The 20,241-nt window shown below is 32.8% G+C and overlaps 2 protein-coding genes across 9 annotated transcripts; both read left to right on the top strand.

The window, feature by feature from the left end:
- The first annotated feature begins 10,115 nt into the window (after positions 1-10,115).
- Positions 10,116-13,964, top strand: LOC103867328 (BEL1-like homeodomain protein 1). 8 transcript variants are annotated; one of them, XM_033291542.1, is made up of 7 exons: positions 10,116-10,356; positions 10,498-10,568; positions 10,659-10,707; positions 11,020-11,814; positions 12,147-12,523; positions 12,605-12,665; positions 12,962-13,964. In XM_033291542.1, exons 4-7 carry the CDS (start codon positions 11,020-11,022, stop codon positions 13,703-13,705), a joined length of 1,977 nt encoding a protein of 658 aa, XP_033147433.1. In that variant the 5' UTR covers positions 10,116-10,356; positions 10,498-10,568; positions 10,659-10,707; the 3' UTR covers positions 13,706-13,964. The 8 variants fall into 8 exon arrangements, with proteins under 8 accessions (XP_033147433.1, XP_033147434.1, XP_033147429.1 ...); XM_033291543.1 differs by having other exon boundaries at positions 10,498-10,572; XM_033291538.1 differs by having other exon boundaries at positions 10,117-10,356; positions 10,962-11,814.
- Positions 13,965-14,201: 237 nt separating this feature from the next.
- On the top strand, positions 14,202-19,258 carry LOC103867327 (E3 ubiquitin-protein ligase PUB23). Its single transcript, XM_033291548.1, has one exon. The coding sequence runs from the start codon at positions 17,739-17,741 to the stop codon at positions 18,957-18,959; it is 1,221 nt and encodes a 406-aa protein (XP_033147439.1). The 5' UTR covers positions 14,202-17,738; the 3' UTR covers positions 18,960-19,258.
- The last annotated feature ends 983 nt before the right edge of the window (positions 19,259-20,241 follow it).

Genomic DNA, 20,241 nt, shown 5'->3' with positions numbered 1-20,241 from the left:
CGAAAAAAGCTAACAACTTGCTCTTCAAAAAAGTCATTGCTAAAGGCCCCATATCCCCTACTATTCCCCATTCACGTTTGCATTTTCTAGTTTTATTACTTTAAAGTTTATTTTAATTTTAATTATTCTCTATATGAAGAAACACTATCACATACACAACTTTGGAACTACTCATATATAACATAATTTGGTTATGACATGATGGCAATCACGCCGAGATCACTTTACTCTTCAAAATCGGTAAAACCCCATATTCCCCATGGGATTGAAACCCTTGCTATAGGTTCTTCTGTACTATATTAATATCATTATACTTGGATGTTTAGTAGAACAGATAAGATATATGTACAAACATTCATAAAGTTTTCCCAATGTTTTCGTATAAGTATATATGCTCCTTATGATAGACTTCAGTTTTCCTAAGAATTTTTGGTGGTCATGGGTTTGAGTAGAAATTAAAGGTTCTTTGTTAGAGACTTGATGAAATCGTGAGAATGTGTAACGCTATGCAACCCTTTTTCCTACGAGATATTTGTTTTTGAAATCTAACAAAAACAAGTGATGGTGGATTTTTTTTTGGCTTTTACAGTTTGTGAAAGGATCGAAGTTATCCTTTGATGTTTGACCGTGATACTATGTTCATGAATCATTGATTAATAAGCGAAGGACAGAACTAGGTTCACCTCCTATAGTGAACCTTTAAATTTACCCCATCCTTTAGGACAAATCAAATTTCTACATAAATTATTAATTAAAAAACATTAAATTAAATAAAAAATAGCTACACAAAACAAAAACGTTAATTTTAACGATGCTAACGCTTTCACCTAAACCATAAACTCTAAATCTTAAATTCTAAAGCCTATACCCTAAATTCTAAACCCAAATTCAAACTCCTAACCCAAACTCTATACCATAAACTCTAATCATAGACCCTAAACCCAAATTATATACCCTAAACCCAAAAACTAGACTATAAACCTAAACTCTATACCCTAAACCCAAGTTCTAGACCCTAAACCCAAACTACAAACTTTAAACCCAAATTATATACCCTAAACCCAAAACTTTAACCATAAATCCAAACGATCAATCCTAAACCCAAACCGTAAATCCTAAACCCAAAACCTATACCCTAAACCCAAATCCTAGACCTAAAACCCAAACGGTAAACCCTAAACCCAAACCCCATCTAAGACTTGGGTTTAGGTATAAGGTTTAGGGTATAAGGTTTAGGGTTATAGTCTATTTTTTGGGTTTAAGGTATATAATTTGGGTTTAGGGTCTAGGATTAGGGTTTAGGGTTTAGGGTATAGGGTATAGAGTTTGGGTTTAGGGGTTTGGATTTGGGTTTAAAATTTAGGGTATAGGGTTTAGAATTTAAAATTTAGAGCTTAGGGTTTCGTTAGAAGCGTTAGCATCGTTAAAATTAGCATTTTTATTTTGTGTAGCTATTTTTTGTTTAATTTAATATTTTTTAATTAATAATCTATGTGGAAATTTAATTGGTCCTAAATAGTGGGGTGAATTTAAAGGTTCACCCTAGGAGGTAAACCTAAGTTCTGTCCATAAGGGAAAAGCACATAATATACCAAAAATAGAATGCCGATTATAAAGAAAGGGGCAGTAGTTATTAATTCGATAATCTATTCATTTTGCTCCTCCATTCTTATTAAAAACATTATAACCAATACTTAGCTTCAAACAAAAAAAAAACAATACAGTAAGTAAATTTTTTATAAATTAATAATGTTGGAACTACAATATTTTATTAATTCATTGAGTTATAATTTACAATAAGTTTCCTTTTCTGGTTTTTTTAATATATTTTTATAAAATAATTGATTTTACTGTTTATACATTAATTAAACTTTTAAAATTTGACTTTCATGTTATTTTTATTGTATTATTTGTTGTATATAACATGTATTTTATAAAATTTAAATGTGATCTAGATATAATTTTACTAATATTAGCAAAATATATTGAAGTGTTAAAAATATAGAAACAATTCTACTGTGAAATAAAGGAAATAATACAATTATTTGATGTACTTATATAAAATGTATATATACAAAAATATTAATTTATGATTTTAATGGACCATATAAATACATAGAATTTTATAAAATATTATTATATTATTATTTTATTGATTGCTGTCATATTTTGAACGGCCTAATTCGGAACCCGATTTTTAAAATAATTTATAGTATTTTTTAATTTATCAAATATTAATTTATAGAGTTTCTACTGTATATAGTTGACTGTTATTATTCACTAACCTAATTTTTCAACAACTAAACATGCATTTCACTGATTTTGCGGACAACGTAAAATTGATAAATTTTCTAGGGAAAACTGTTTTTTTAGAGCAAAAAAATGGTAACTATGTCCCTTTAGACTAATCTATATTTTGTGTCATATTTTCCTATAACACCCTTCAATAATTTTGAAAATAAATTTAATAAATAGTTTTACAAACAAAAAAAAATTGGAAAAATAGTAACTTTTGATAAAATACCTATATGAACTTAGCAATATTTTTTTCAGTTATAAAAAAGTTAAAATTATAAATTTCATATTATGTTCTAAATAAAGTAGAAATGACATTCTACGAAGTAGAAAACGAAATCTACTTTTTTCATTGAATCTACAATATTTAGAATATGTGATCTACGTAAATAGGAGTATTCTAAAAATATTTAGAATACACATTCCGCGTTTAACCTATCGTTCTAAAATCTTTAGAAATCAAAATCTACACATTAATATAAATCTAAAACACGTAGAATCTGACTTCTACAGATTTACTATAAATCTAAAACATGTAGAAATCAAAATCTAAACATTACTATAATTCAAAAAAACTGTAGAAACCGATTTCTACATATTAGTTGTATTCTACGGATAAGAAATCAGTTCCTAAAAATATGGAAACAAAATATTTGGGAATATTCACTTTTATATTTTGAAAAAAAAAATCGATTTAAAAAAAAAATAAAAAAAAACGAAAAAGGAACAAAAAAAAAATAAAAAAACGAAAAAGTAATAAAAAATTACAATTTTAAGGGCATTACTGCCATTTTGAAAAAAATTAGTCTAATGGGACATAAAGTAGTATAGATTAGTATAAAAGGACATAGTTACCATTTTTTTGCTCTAAAAAACAATTTTCCCAATTTTCTAATCATTCGGTTTCTACCGAATCTCCTCAAACTTAGAAAAAAAACATTTACAATTGACTTTCAAATAGCATCGCTATTACTTTTTCCATATGGGATTTCACAATAGGTTGGATATCCTAGCGCCCAACTTTGTATTTTCTCCTAGCACTGTTACAAAGCATCACTATTCAGTCACTTTCAAATAATGAACAACCTTGTGCAAGATTTCCAGTACGGGTAGGCCTCGTAAAAACGATTGGATTGCGTTAAAATGGAAGTCAATTATCAAAGTCAGGCTTTGCCTACCCCTTCGACCGCACAATTATGCAAAATGTGATAATGTCTCCTTTTCTTTTAAACCAAAGCTTCATTGCCATATATTCTTCATGACTCTTGGCTTTTTGTGACAACCTTTTTTTTTTCCTTTTTCTTGTGATAATATCAGCATATAAGTTCATAGACATATACATATAGGTGGTAAACTGGTAATGTTGTATTGCTTTTAAATGTTATAGTTCGCACAGGAATTACTACTCTTTTACGTTTTGTAAGCATGCATGTTTACAATCTATTGGACTACTCTTACAGCATGAAAGCCCGAGCACAAATAAAAAAGGGAAGATACTCCGAGCTGATAATCGACTTTTGCTGAGTTTTTTTTTTTTGACATCAACTCTCTTGCTGAGTACATGTTACGTACTAATCATATAGTTCCAAAAAAAAAACGTTACTAATCATATTAGGTATTTATATATTATAATTTTTGGTTCGCGGATAGACCTACCAGGACGTATATTTACGTTCAATGCTAAATAGAATAAATATAGAGAGATAGCCACTTGCTCGTACATCCTCAAAGCTCCTCCATCTATGTAATATGATTGGGGTTTTCACAACATTATCTCATCATGATTCATGTTACCTGACGTGTCGTGCTCCCATTGGTTACCTTATCACAAAATTTGGACTCTTCTTGTAATGATTTAATAGTCCACTGACTCTTTGGTCGGGTTATGGGCTAGTTCCAGTTTTGCATGTTTTTGGTATATACACGTAATATGATGTTAGGCACACTTTGGTGAAAAGTCTTTAGTCTTTATAAAAATTATCCCCATCATAATTAACTAATGCAGATACAAATATTATTAATTTATTATACACGAGCGAGAGAAGAGAAGCCAACGTATTGGTATTTTTATCATTGCCTCTTGTGATGTCACAGTGATCACTCATATTTTTGTTGTTGTTCTCTTTGAAGCTGCGTAGGCCTTACGTCGAACGCCACTTCCCTCTCCTAACACGCAACTTCATAAACATTATGCCCGTTTTCAAACAAAAAAAAAACTTCATAAACATCAATACTATACGCGCGTGTCGGGACAAATCTCCACCTTCCGATCAAAACCAGACAACGGTTTATATAAAAAGCGTAGATGCGTAGTTACATACGATGTTGGGTCCAGGTGATCTTGGGCCACTGGTTTATAAAATGCGGGACAACGTCGAGTGGTACCAAGAATTGACACGTTGTCCTTATAAACCAAACCGACAAAAACAAAAGTCGGAGATACATGCATATCGCTGGCATTAAAACTTTAAAAGACCAAACCCGATCGCCTAATTAATCAGTGTTATTTAACCAATAATCGTGATTAATTAATCAAATTAAGAAATTTCTAAAGATAATGTACTATGTTTTGTCGGTTTCGAAACATAAGATGTTTTTTTTCTAAAATTACACAATTTAAAAATATTATAAGCAAGCAAAGCTAAAACATATGTATATTTTAAATATAGATTTTCACATTATATTGAATAAATTTTAAATTTATACTAACTGAAAAAACTATAAACTGACAGTGTGTGAAGTACTTTAACTTCAGAAAAATCATCTTACAGATTAAAGTTATAATCAAGTTTTATAGTCAACACAAATAGAATAATCTTTTTTAACATATATATACTAAAAGTGTGTAGCAGTGTAAGCCAGCACAGAATTGAAATGAGTAGACACTGGATTTATAAGAAAGAACTCCACAATCCACAAAACTCGATGTAGTTTTCTTTCAACCATGTAAATCATGTAAAATAAGTTTCCTTAAACTTCAAAGATTAGTAAGGATTTTCGTTTCCAATCTATTCCAATCAAAAAATATAAAACTAACTTCTAAAATATTAGATAAATGAATGAAAAGAGTATTTACATTAAAACATTTATGCTGATGAAGAAAACGATATCATGGTGGAGAATTTTATAGATAAAATGGAGTAAATGGAGAAAATAAATGTATAAAGGTAAGGAGGGAGAGAGAGCCGTAGAAATTTGTAACAAGAGTATGATTGGCTGCTTCCTTGACCTAATGTAGGACACGTGTGGCCCTACTATCTGTGGTACTATGCGTTCCCTCATAAAGCTTTTTTAATTGGGATATGGAGCCCACCTCGAGGAGAAAAAGCCAGCAGCCGTGGGGTCCATGTCAACACTGTACACCCGTCAACTCCACAGCTCCCATTTACTCTTGTTTTTCACGAGTTACTTTGATAAATGAATAGGTTTTTTAAGTTGGAATTGTGAAAGTGAGAAACCTAAAGTTCAAATTAGAAAAATGGATACAAAGCAAAATGCTATGCATATTTGATATCGATTTTGACTCTCTCTTAGAGATTCCTACAAAAAATTTATACTTTTTTTTGTCAAGACTTAAATTCTATATAATGATCGTTGGTTTTGAAGTTTAGAACAAAAACTTTCAGTTCAACAAAAAAAACTAAAGTATGCTATTTTAAAAAAAAATCCCAAGAAAGATTACATTCAATGGTCCAATTTGATGAACCCGTTAACTTTGGCTATTTCAATTGTCTTGTGAGACCACATTTCACATAAATTTAAGCTGCTAAAATATATTATTAATGTTTTAGATCTTAATATTAAAATATTGAATTAGGAAATAAATAGAAAACTAAGGTCGCAATTATGGTTTATTAAGGGATCACTAAAAGGTCATTTACTTGATTTTGATATAACACTTTATCTATTTTTCAACTACCATCAAACCAAAGGCTTAAAGTGATAATTAGGTTAAACGGACTCCTCTAATTAAAAATCAAAGTCAAATCAACTTTATTGGGTATATTAAGAATCAAAAGTATCAAATAAAATCGTTTTGTAGGATCTTCTATTCAAATCTTAACATGCATAATTAAAATTGTCTAATTATATATTTTGATCGCTTTTATTATATTTGAAAAGTTACTTTTAACATTATTAACATCGTACGTATACATTCAGGGGTAAAGCTAGAAGATTCATTCACTGGGTGCACTGGTGCATAATCGGCTAAAAATATTTTTAGAAACAAAGAAGGAATTCGAACTGAGGTTATGGGGGTGCACCATAAGGTTTTTACCATTTATTCTAACAAATATTGCTGCATTTTCATTACTAAATCTTCAATATAAATATTTTGTGGGGCACGTGCACCCATAACTAGTGCTCTAGCTTTGTCCATGTATATATCTAGATGTGACTTCAGCTTTGCAGTCCCTTGAGAGATACCCCCCTCCCCCCAAAGAAAATCCCATAAAATATAGTATCAAGTACATAAACTGAGTAATTTATTCGAGAAGATCAAAGATTAAACCAATGACTAGTTACTTTCTCATAATGTTAGAGAAATTTTAACTATCACTTGCTAGTTCTGATACTACTTGTTAGGTTTATCCATACACTTAAATGTCTTATCCTTTGAGTGTTAAAGCTTGGATCTTTGTGATGAAAACAAAAATTTAAAGACACAAAATTTTTCACCCAGTTCCCTTGCAGTATCTTTGGGCTGGGATCTCTCTCCCACAACTTCCACTAACAAGCAAAGCTTACAAGTTTCAGTCACTTCTCACTTCCTTGAGAATGACAAAGGAGATTACAGAAGGAGAGTACAATACCGAAATAACTCTTAAGAACACAAAGACTTGAACTTTGTTTCTTCTCTTGTCTTTGGTAGCTTCTCACTCTCTGACTTTTTCTCTCTTGTCTCCTTCTTGCTTTTTGCTCAGCTGCAGATCCCTCTTGGCGGCCTTTGAACTTTTTGCTTGCCTCTCTCTAGATCTTGTGGAGTTTCTCTTGTCTTCTCCTCTTTCTTGGCTTGACTAAGCTTTTTTTAGGTTTAGAGGAGGCACAAGATATATATAGTAGTATCTTGTGTCCCCAAAACCCTAGCTCTAATGGGCTTCGAAAACACTGAGGCTCAAACATAACATCTTTCCTAAAGCATCAATGTGCAAGATGCATCATTTCTGAAGTGGTCACTCCAGTGTTATAGACAACTTCGTGCTATAGACAACTTTGCTGATTTTCCTATAGCAACAAAGTGCTAAAGACAAGTTTGTGAAGTGGGCATTTCAGAGCCGTAGGTAAAACACATACCAAATTCACATAACCAACGCATAATCAAACAAATATACTGAATCAACGTCAAACACATTAAAAATAGATTGGTACACGCAGAGTTCTTGAAATCTCAAAGTGGAGAATACGCATTGGCGATTTATCTAAAACGCATGCCAGACATCTTTCATGTATGATATATTTTAATTAAAGAAAAAATATATATAATTTTACTAATTTAAAAAATGGAGTTTGAAACCAAAAATATTTAACTTATTATATATATTTGCTAACTTTATTGTGAACTTGCTAAGTTGTATAGGAAATATGATAGTGCGTTTGTAGACTCAAATGCATATGATGCGTGAAAGTCTAAAACTATCCAAGGTTGTACAATGTTAGTTTGGGAAATAAGCATTTTCGTTCACAGAGGATATGATGAGCTTTCACTTTTTTGCTAAATATGTGAACTCCATTAAAATGGGAAGAGTTTGTATATTTACAATAGGTTAATTAGTCTACTTTGAAAAGAAAAAGAATAAAAACAAGGTAGAGCATATAAATTATGAGAACAGAGTATCAGTAACTGATGAGCTTAACTTACAGTGCAATTTTTCTGATTTCACGTAAAATTTTGTAAAAGTTATAACTTAAAAAATGTAGTAAATAATTGATATACCAACAATAATGCACATTAATAATGAAGTGGGGTTTTTTATGAACTTAAACGTTGAGTATATTAGTATTTGTAGTTTGATTCGTTTTTACAGATATTATATATTATTATTTGTTTTGTTTCGTGAAGTTGTGGATATTCATATTTTTTTTGTTTGAATCAAAACATATAACTAAATCATATCAAAATTTATTTTGTTTAGTCTTAGTTTTTACGATGGTAGTTATGTGAATATCGTAAATAAATGGTTTGATATAAAGTCATGATAATGGACCCATTCTTTCTTTATCATGCTTCAGTATCATTATCGTTATCATCGATTTTCTTTAATTCGTTATCATCCTCTTTCTTCCTCTCTTTCTCAATAATTTAGGTTTTCAGCAGAAGGAGACGTTTCCTCGTTTTGGTGCTGTTTAGATCTTCTGACACACTTCACTTTTTCGTATTTCAATTTGTGAACATTTAAATTATTAATATATTACTGATTTATAACATTACTTAATGTACGGCGGGTGACTCTAAGATAAATAAAATAGTTTGAGAACGAAGAGAGTAATCGAAAAACTGAATTATAAGTAAAAGGAGTATTATTTTTCTCGATGATTTTCTGGTACTTAGAAGCATATTGTTGTTACATAGTACTACGCAACAAAATCAAATGCTAGGACTTACAAATAATAAATTCATTCACTAGAATATCAGAGTGTTGACGCGTTTTATATTATCATCAATGAAACAAATTAGTTATCTGTTTATCTGATTAAAAATTCTTTGGTAAAAATTAGTATCTTTGTTAATTTGCTAAAGAAAATTAAGGTATCAACTTGGTAGCGAAAACCTTACAAAATTAATTTGGTCTTATTCTTAATAAAATCACAACCTGTTCAAATTTTATTTTCCACCTTCGGTATACAGTCTGAATCTATAAAGAAAGATTTGGATTGAGATGCGTCTTGGATTTATTTTTTACTAAAAACATTAATGTTAAAATGAAAATGAAATGATTCCTTTTTAAAACATAACAAAAAAAAGAGAAAAAGAAAATGAAATGATTCTAAAGTGGACACGGCATATATATCACTATGTCTTGATGTACATTACTTTCCTCTATAAATCTATAGTATATAAATAACTAAATAAGAGTGTTTGGTCACCTGGTCAATACATAAAAGGCCAAGGTCATATCATACAAGTTCCTCTGGTTTTATCCATTCGCACATACACGAATTCGAAAATCCTTCTATATATGAAATTGAAATATTTCGAATTTAAACATTAGATGTCAAATTGAATTTCAGCAGTCCATAATATATACACAAATATCTTAAATTTTGCAACACAAGTATTTGAAATCAAATATTTTAAGACATTTTATCACTTTTGTCTGATGCATAGAAATTATAAATTATAATGGATTTTATTGATCGTGCTAGACATAGTAATAATTCTGGATACTGACTGTCATTAGAGAACAGAGTAGGGTATAACGTTTTGAAAAGATTAAAGGTTTTAAAATATATGTACATAATTAAAGAATGCTATGCAATTTATTCTATAAATTATTTAAATTTATTTATTTTATTTAATTATTGTTGAAGATAGAAAATCAATGTTCTAGTCTTCTAGAGATATTCTAAAATAAAGCATAGTGCATTTTCATACTTATATATTGTTAATCAAAAATATCAAAAAATATTTGAATTTCAAATTGTGAAAATTGTCTAGTAGCCAATATAGTCGGTAAGTGCAAGGAACTCACACGCATTTATCAAAAAAATTGATATCTAAAAATAAATTCCAACATGGTTGGAAGTCCATTTAGTTTATTAAACACAAACCTAACATAATATTAGTTGGTGGTTTACGTAAAGTCATAAACACCAACAAAAGTTTAATTTTGTGGTTACAAGTATCGATATCAACATCAATGTAAATTCAAGTTCTGGCTATACTACAATATAAATCTACATAACGAGATCATGTCTTAAAAATTCTGCTTCGGTTACAAGATATACCGACCATAATGCAAAAAAAAAAAAAAAAAAAAAATCGAAAGAAAGTGAGGAGGGATCATGGTGGCGTACTAAATCTAAAGACTGTGGGAGATTAATGAGTGAAGGAAAAGATGGGTATCTTTTATCTCTTCTTTTCTTTTATTCTCTCTATATCTCTTCAATTATAATATTATATTCATCTTTTCTGTTATATATAAATAATTTGTCAGCTTTTAAAATGTACTCATTTTATATTTCCCCTTTGAGAGAGAAAAGAGTTGCAGAGATCTTTGAGTCTGACACAGAGGCCAAACTCACATAGCAATCAGACACACATCTCCACAAACATAAGTATATATTCGTGTCCGAGAGAGTCTGTCTCTCTCCCTCTTTCTCTTTGATAGAAAAAATTCTCTTATGTAAGTTTCCTTTTGCAGCTTGAGATGATCATGAAACACGTGCATCCTCAGATCTCTATCAATCCAGGTTCTTCATCTTTCTTTTCTTTTTTATATAATAATAATTTATTTTCTTTCAGTTTCCCTCTTAAATCTATTATTTTATTTTCAATCATGATTATGTCTTAATTTCTATATCCTTCGATTTCTTCTCTTCTGCTTCTTCTTGATGTGATCAACAATTCTATATTTCTTTCAACTTTATATATATACGGATCTATATGAGCTTATAGTGTTTTTTTGTTTCTCTTCTTTTTGTTTGTCTCTTCTATGATTAATCAGCTTAGTGAAAGAAGATCAACAGTTAACGTTTCACTCGTAAATAACAAATACTAACTAGATGGCTGCTTACTTCCACGGGAACCCACCGGAGATCTCAGCCGGATCCGACGGTAGTTTACAGACGTTGATCCTCATGAATCCAACGACCTACGTTCAATACACTCAACAAGACGACGACTCAAACAACAACAATAGCAACAAAACAAACATTAGCAACAACAGCTTTGTTTTCCTCGACTCCCACGCGCCGCCGCAAAACGCTAGCCAGCAGTTTATCGGAATACCACTCTCCGGCCATGAAGCTGCTTCCATTACATCAGCCGACAACATCTCTGTACTTCAAGGATACCCTCCTCGCGTGCAGTACAATCACTACAGCAGCCACCAAGTGGATTCCTCTCACCAGCAAGCCGCGTGTGAGACTCCACGCGCGCAGCAAGGCCTCTTCTTGACTCTCTCGTCTCAACAGCAGCAGCAACAACATCAAAACCAACACCAGACTCTCCATCACGTAGGGCTTGGGTCAGGACCCGGACAGGATATTCGGGTCGGTTCAGGCTCTACCGGAATAGCCACTCTCGTGAGCTCCAAGTACTTGGAGGCAGCGCAAGAGCTTCTAGACGAAGTAGTCAAAGCTGATTCTAATGACATCAACACTAGATCTCAACTATTTTCATCGAAGAAAGGGACTAGTGAAACTGATAATAAAGCTGTCGGAGAATCTTCCACCGGTGCCGGAGAAGGTTCCGGTGGTGGTGGAGAAGCTTCTGAGAAACACACGGTGGAGCTAGGAACGGTGGAGAGGCAGGAAATACATATGAAGAAAGCAAAGCTGAGTAGTATGCTTCACGAGGTACATAACAACAAAAACATTCCATATACGTATTGTATATAACCTAGCTACCTATACTGAATCCTCTCTTTATCACACATGAAGTGGACTTCAAAACAGCTATCGTTGATACTTTCAGTCATTTTCACTTCATATAATTATATTTATACTATTTTTTGTGCTCTTATGATTTCTCAAATCAACAATCTTATGGGTTCTTCTCTTCTAAATGAATTAGTCACATAGATTTATAAGTATAAATTATCTTTCTATTTCTTATAGATAACATATAGACTATCAATTATATCAGTTATCATAATTCATAATGACGTTATTGCTTGTTAAATGGAAAGGTGGAGCAGAGATACAGACAGTATCACCAACAGATGCAGATGGTGATCTCGTCGTTCGAGCAAGCGGCAGGAACTGGTTCCGCAAAGTCATACACGTCGCTCGCACTGAAGACCATATCAAGACAGTTCCGGTCCTTGAAAGAAGCGATCGCTGGTCAGATAAAAGCGGTCAACAAGAGCCTTGGGGAGGAAGATTCTGTCTCTGGTGTTGGGAGGCTCAAGTTCGTAGACCATCACTTGAGACAGCAAAGAGCTCTTCAGCAACTCGGAATGATTCAACATCATCCTTCCAATAATGCTTGGAGACCTCAACGTGGTCTGCCCGAACGAGCCGTCTCAGTTCTCCGTGCTTGGCTCTTTGAACATTTTCTCCACCCGTAAGTAACCCCGACATCATCTATAAACATTCATTACTGTTCACTTGAGAACAACCTAAGTCTTGTCTTTGTTTACATTAGATACCCTAAGGATTCGGACAAGCACATGCTAGCCAAGCAAACTGGACTCACTCGGAGCCAGGTACGTAGGTGCAAACGATTTTTGTGTAATTGTTTTAATTAAAGAAATATATTGTTGTGAACAAAACACGGATCAAACACGAAAAAAGAAAAAATACTTAGAAAGAAAAACAAAGATTGAAGCAAAACATGTTTTAGGGTTTGTATAATTTAAGAATTCAGTATTTTTTTCTCTTTAGGAAACTTTTTTAAACTACTAAATGCATTTTTCCTAATCACATTTATTGGGCCGGGCGTAATCATTCAAGATTTAGCACATATATTTATAAATATGTGGGTTTACTTTGTTTCTTATAGGTGTCAAACTGGTTTATAAACGCGAGAGTTCGGCTATGGAAACCGATGGTGGAAGAGATGTACGTAGAGGAGATGAAGGAGCAGGGAAAGAACATGGGATCCATGGAGAAGACACCTAATTTGGATCAAAACAACGAAGATTCTGCTTCCAAATCTACGAGTAACCAAGAGAAGAGCCCCATGGGAGGAGGAGGTGCCAACAATTACCATCTGAATCCCAATCACAACGGTGACCTAGAAGTCGTCACCGGAATGCAAGGAAGTCCTAAAAGGCTAAGAACAAACGAAGAGACAATGATGCAGCCTATTAATGCTGATTTCAACTCAAACGATAAGCTCACAATGAAAATTCTAGAAGAACGGCAAGGGATAAGATCAGACGGTGGATACCCTTTCATGGGGAATTTCGGACAATACCAAATGGATGAGATGTCAAGATTCGATGTAGCTGTCTCGGACCAGGAGCTCTTAGCGCAAAGGTACTCAGGAAACAACAATGGCGTGTCACTCACGTTAGGTTTACCTCACTGTGATAGCTTGTCGTCCACGCGTCATCAGGGTTTCATGCAGACCCATCATGGGATCCCGATAGGGAGAAGAGTGAAAATAGGAGATACAGAAGAGTATGGATCCGCCAACATCTCGGCTGCAACAGTGCATTCATCAGCCGCTGCTTACAGTGCGATGAACATTCAGAACCAGAAGCGATATGTGGCTCAGTTATTGCCTGACTTCGTTGCTTAAACCCAGGAGAAACCAATAAAGGTTATTTATACATTAGTATATAGTTTTTTGTACTGCTGAACCAAAACAAAGAACAAAATTTAAATTTAGTCTTTGGTTATATATGGCCGACTACATATCGTTTTCGTAATTTCTTTTCCTTTTTCGCTTTTATTGGTGGATGGTTAGATTATATATGTATATGTGATTAGTTTGCTTTTTTGGGTGTATACCAAACATATATTTTTACTTTTTTTTATTATATTGTAATCATAAGATAGTAGTCTGAGTATCATATATGATATGATTACAGGATATATCTTCTTGTTTTTTTTTAAAAGAATTTCAAATTGTCAGAGATCACGCAGCAGATCTTACTTAGATGTATGTTTTTTCTTTGTCGATGATTAATTATGCTATTATAAACTATGAGAAAATATTACAAGACGATTCTATAGTCGACAATTCTACCTGCCTTATGAGGATTTACGCCTGATTGCATCATCTCGAGCCGTCCTATGAGATTCATGCCCGACGGTACTCCTTGCGTCATGCCGAAGATCTCCTATATGCTTTTTCTCCATAAATCTGCATAATTCGCCTTTGTTGGGATTCGAAACTCAGACCTCTTAGTGTAGAAACATTAAATCTTAGATGTACGTTTGACCCAGCGAAAAAAAATCTTAGCTGTATATATTTAGAATACTGTAGTCAGGTTACTGTAGGTGGTCGGAGACTTGATTTTGTATAAAATTGTATACATTCACACTTCACATTAGAGTTTCAATTCTAAACAATCACATTCAAAATTTTAAATTGTAAATAATTCAATACTTGTGAATAGCAATATGCTTAAATTCAAAGACTGCTACCGGAATCGCAGTCATTTTCATATCTCCTAATGTAAACAAGTAAATGATTTCCTCTACAAATTAACAATCTCCAAAAGCTCAGAAAACAAAATTTTACGAACTGTTATGAATTTAAAATAAAAATGTGTATAGAATTTCTTATATTTTGTCTTTTTAATAGATAAGAAAATAATTCGTTCTAATAATTTCTGAATATATTTAAGAGACTTTACATGGAAATTGAAGCCTTTAGAGGTTTGTAAAAAAGAAAATCAACAAATTAGTTCCTCGCCAACCTTGGGCCCAAATACCTTCCACAAATAAAAGAAATACAAAAAACGAAAGTAAGGCACATGAGATGGGTTACAACTATTAGCATTTGAGATGCATACATATTACAAACACAGTGAACATCTCCACCGACCCAATAAAGAAAGAAAAACGATACAATGTTTAGCTATTCAGTCAGCACAACAGTTAGAGCATTACTTTTAATTTAGGATTCTTAACTTATAATTTGACCTTTTTTTTTACAATTTTCAGCTAAGAGTCTGCTCATATATCTCTTATTTAATAGATGGTTCTTAATTTTTTTTAGTTAAAAACTAAAAAACAGTTCTTATCCAAAACTAAAAACTCATCCTAAGAATCCGGATTAATCATGTTCATACTCTCTGCTGAGTCTTTCCTTCAACATCAACACTTCGTTTATAATTTCTATACGATGAATTTTCTTTTCCAACAAAGGAGGTCAAAGCTCGCCTCTCATCCTGCGAACAGATTGTACATATCAAACCAGACGTTAGATTTTTTTTTCCGTGAGCCACTTTAGTCATGGACCTGATATGATGCTTATTCTCAGATCACTAAAACGACTGGTTAATCCCCACGATGTGGCATCCTCCTACAACCATTTCATTTTTACCACATATATAGGTCAAATATTAATTTACATATTATGACTTTAGATTTTATATACTGACACGGCACGAAATACTTGGTGACATTTTCTGGAGATCTTGATGAACTATATAATGATAAAAAGAAGAAAAGAAATTCTATAACTATATAAAATTTCTGCAAGATCTTCAGATGCATTGTACCTAACAATTGCATTGTTAGTCGTAAAGTAAGATTAAATTATTTTATATTGCTAAAAGAGTGTGGTCAAATAATTTTTTTTTGACTGATTGGTCAAAAAAATTTGTGATCTCGTCTGCATGAATATAGAATATTATATTTTGTTATTTTAAGGAAGGTCCAATACAGCCATACAGGCATGCACATTCATGCAAATATATAGGGGTAATATATATGAAACCGTGTTAACTTTTTGTGTGAGTTTGGTATAATAAGTTGAAGCTCCACACTACTGAATTGAATCCAGCCGTAATATGATGCGTTTTGGGCTACATATAAGTGTATATATATATATATATTATTTTTTTTTGAAAAAAGGACTACATATAAGTATATTTGATTGATCTTATTCGTAGCTGATTATTGATTTGTAGAAAATTTCATCCCAATACGTACCACTTCACGATCCTCACTTTAAAACTAGGGCTTATTTGCTAAATAACCAAAAAAATAAAGGAAATTAGATTTTGAGAGAGAGAGTAGAGAGAGATAGGAAGAGAAAGTAGGAGAGAGGGGGTGTTTTTAGTTAATTAATGAATTTTGGTTTTTGTTGTGTATACTGAATGCAATTTCCCTTAAAACTATATATATTTTCTATGTAACTTATTTAAAAAACTATATTAACACTAACTAAAAATGGTTTAATCTGTAGAGTTAACATTTCATGATGATAAATATTTAAATAACATATATTCGAAATTCTGAAGTCCACTTTGAAGTTTTATGTTGAGAGTTGGATTTGAAATTTTGATCAGCGAGAATCGACTAATTGTTTTATATGATTTTATCGTTTAATCATACACTATTTTTTAGTAAAGCGTTTGCTGTCAGAAACTCAATAATACGACAAGAACATGATCGACGCACTGCCCATATTTATTATATTTTGAAGTCGAGCATATGAGCATATCTATTATACTGGTTGTTTCTCATAAAAAATAATCAAGTATTGTCCATTTTGTTAGACTTTGACATTTTAATAGGCAGATGTTTACAATTATATAGCACGTCATAAAGTTGTCAAAGTAAATTAAATATGAAATATCACGAAAGACATTTTAATGAGATGTTAATATTCAAACTTTTGTAGAAGAGCCTAGAAAAAGGTTGAACATAACGATATAAGTTTGTATGGGTCTAAGTCGACCGTTAATGGCACTTAATTAGGTTTTGTCGGTAACAAAAGAAGAAACAATCAAAGGTAAATAATATTTTAAATTAGAAAGTTGTAACTGCAGTCGTGGAAATTGTAAACGACGTTGAAATGCAAATAAATAATTTAAATATCATTCGTTTTTGTCATAATGCAGTTCTTCTATATTATCCGCCATTTATAAGATTTTTTTATAGTGATTGTTATTTTCATATTATTTGATGGGCTATATTTTCAGTATGAGAATTTAAATAGGTTTTCAAATTCATTCCGATGTACAGTTTCTCTTATCAGTGTTAGCATTGATTGTATATATGATATACACATCTATAGTTAGTTTTTTTTTTGAGAAAACGGATTGTCTCAAGAATTTCATCAAACCATTATTAACGATTTTGCTAAATTACCCTAAAATTTATACAATAGGACTAGCATATTTGTACCGTTACTGTTTCCTTTTACGACGCTCCAAGAACAAAACCAGAAGTCAAAAGGGGAGGCAAAAAATGTGTAAAACCTAGAAAGATACGAAGAAGCAATCAATTATGGCATGTGAGTAAGAAAAAAAGGAAGTCAAATATATGTTCCTCGTTCGTTCCATTAGAATATAATATTAATAAACTTAGATAAGGACAGTTTTACAAAGAGTATATATGAAAAAGTATTTGTATTTTCCGTATATTGACTTTTTAATAGCTGTGAATTTCTGCCATTTCCTCTATATTTAAAGCCCCCAAGCTCCTCTCTCTCTTCTTCCCATTATTCAAAGTTTCAAATCAATTCACATCCTCCCTAAATCCAAATACCACAGCTCGTAGCAAGATACATATAGTATACTCTTGTGTTTGTTTCCTTACCTTCTTTGATCAATATAACTCATTAGAGCTCTCGTCAAACTCGTAACCTCTCAATGGATGAAGAGATCGAGATTCCTCCGTTCTTCCTTTGCCCCATCTCTCTAGAGATCATGAAAGATCCGGTGATAGTCTCTACCGGAATAACCTATGACAGAGACAGCATCGAGAAATGGCTCTTTTCAGCAAAAAAGAACTCGTGTCCGGTCACCAAACAAGACATAACCGACGCAGATCTCACCCCGAACCACACTCTTCGCCGTCTGATCCAATCTTGGTGCACTGTAAACGCATCCCACGGCGTAGAGAGGATCCCCACCCCAAGACCTCCTATCTCTAAATCTGAGATCGAAAAGCTCTTAAAAGATTCAGCCTCTTCTCATCAAAACCTAGCCAAGTGTTTCAAAAGACTTCGTCATATCGTTTCCGAGAACGCTAGCAACAAGCGTTGTTTGGAGGCGGCAGGAGTACCTGAGTTCTTGGCCACCATCGTAAGCAATAAAGACTCTTCGATGAGTTTGACCGACGAAGCCCTCAGCTTACTCTACCATCTTGACACTTCAGAGACATGTCTCAAGAATCTTTTAAACAACAAGAAAGGTAACGATATTGTAAACTCGTTGACGAAGATCATGAACCGAGGGATATACGAGTCAAGAGCCTATGCGACTTTGCTTCTAAAAAACATTCTTGAAGTAGCGGATCCAATGCAGATCATGACTTTGAAGCCAGCGATTTTCACCGAGGTCGTGCAGATCTTGGACGACCGGATCTCTCACAAGGCGACAAAATCTGCGTTGCATATATTGGTGAACGTATGTCCATGGGGAAGGAACAGACACAAGGCCGTGGAAGCTGGAGTGATCTCTATGATAATAGAGCTTCTCATGGACGAGAGTTTCTCATCAGATAGGAGAGGTCCAGAGATGGCCATGGTGGTTCTTGATCTATTGTGTCAGTGTGCGGAAGGAAGAGCAGAGTTCTTGAACCACGGAGCAGCTATAGCAGTGGTGTGCAAGAAGATACTTAGGGTTTCTCAGACAGCAAGCGATAGAGCTGTTAGGGTTTTGTTTTCGGTTGGGAGGTTCTGTGCGACGCCGGCTTTACTAAACGAGATGTTACAGTTGGGGGTTGTAGCGAAGTTGTGTCTTGTGCTTCAGGTTAGCTGTGGAAGCAAGACTAAAGAGAAGGCAAAGGAGTTGCTTAAGTTGCACGCTAGAATTTGGAGAGACTCGCCTTGTCTCACAAGAAATATGATTCTTGCATACCCCTCGTGATGAAAAACCAAGAGGACAACCTACAATCATATACACGAGTCTGATTCTCAACAAGTGCAAACACTTTATATGAAAGTTATTCTTCGTACGTATTTTGTTGGAAAGACTAGTGGTTTATTCCTATAGTGAATCCAATATTTTTAGTTTTTTTTTTAATAGTTTCGATGTTCAAGATGTAGATATTAGATAATAGCGGAGATTGTTCATCAAATTTTATTAGTAATAAAAGTTGGGAAGATATGAATGAAATCGCATGTTACATGCCTATTCTCACGTTATTGTGAAAACGCTTCTATTTGTGGCATGGTTTTTAAAAATATATCCTATTCCATTATTATAAGTTTTCGACTACAATAATTCCTCATGGCTAATGATAAATAAGATGCATAGATCAGTTTTATAATATATAAATTTAGATCAAATTGCTATAGTACTGAGTTTATTAATTAATCCAACGCATGTTATCTCGTTTTAACTGCAAAAATCCATGTATGTTATATGCAATCAGTGCACACACGGTGTCGGTACAAGAATACAAAGGCAGAACTGCCTTACCTTTAAGTGCCTTATGTAATTGGAAGTAACCAGTTTAAGACGAAACCTATATATCGATCACTGATCCAATTTGAATATCTCTACACAGTAGCGGTCCTGAGTGGAGGCCATGAAAGCTTAGGCTTCCGGCCTTTACTTGTTTTAGTAAATAATCGGCCATTGATTTTCTAAATCCTTAAGTAGTCCAGTGGTTAATGAAGCAAATTAGAAATGTAGAAGTGCTGGGTTCGATTACGTGGTCATGCTTTTGTCCTAAAAATATTCTGGCTTTGCATTTTATGAGGCCTTATTTTTAAATTGCTTTTGGTCTAAAATTATTCAGGACCGGCACTGTGACTCTACATGATAGACTTCAACAAAAAAACTGAAGAGTGACAGCAGCAAATTATTGATTCTAGAGATATAGTAATATGAAGAAGAAAAAATTATTGACTCTAGAGATGTAGTAATATGGAGAAGAAAAAATTATTTCAAGCACTAACATTGTGGTTGAAATTTCAGATGGCACCGGGTTGCATTTCCTTCTTAATTTTTTTCAATTAGAGTAATAATGCCTTTCTTTGGAAAAAAAATTCATAGAGAATATGCCTTTGCGTCGAATATAATGCTAGTATACTATCGGTTTAAAAAAGAATATGCTTTTGCATTGAATCTAATGACTAAACTACTCTTGGTTATAAAAAATGAGTAAAATTATCATTGACCAGGGAAATTAGAAACGCAGGTC

Source organism: Brassica rapa, chromosome A05, assembly GCF_000309985.2.
Source record: "Brassica rapa cultivar Chiifu-401-42 chromosome A05, CAAS_Brap_v3.01, whole genome shotgun sequence".
NCBI lineage: Eukaryota > Viridiplantae > Streptophyta > Magnoliopsida > Brassicales > Brassicaceae > Brassica > Brassica rapa.
This window is presented reverse-complemented; position numbering and strand designations above follow the sequence as displayed.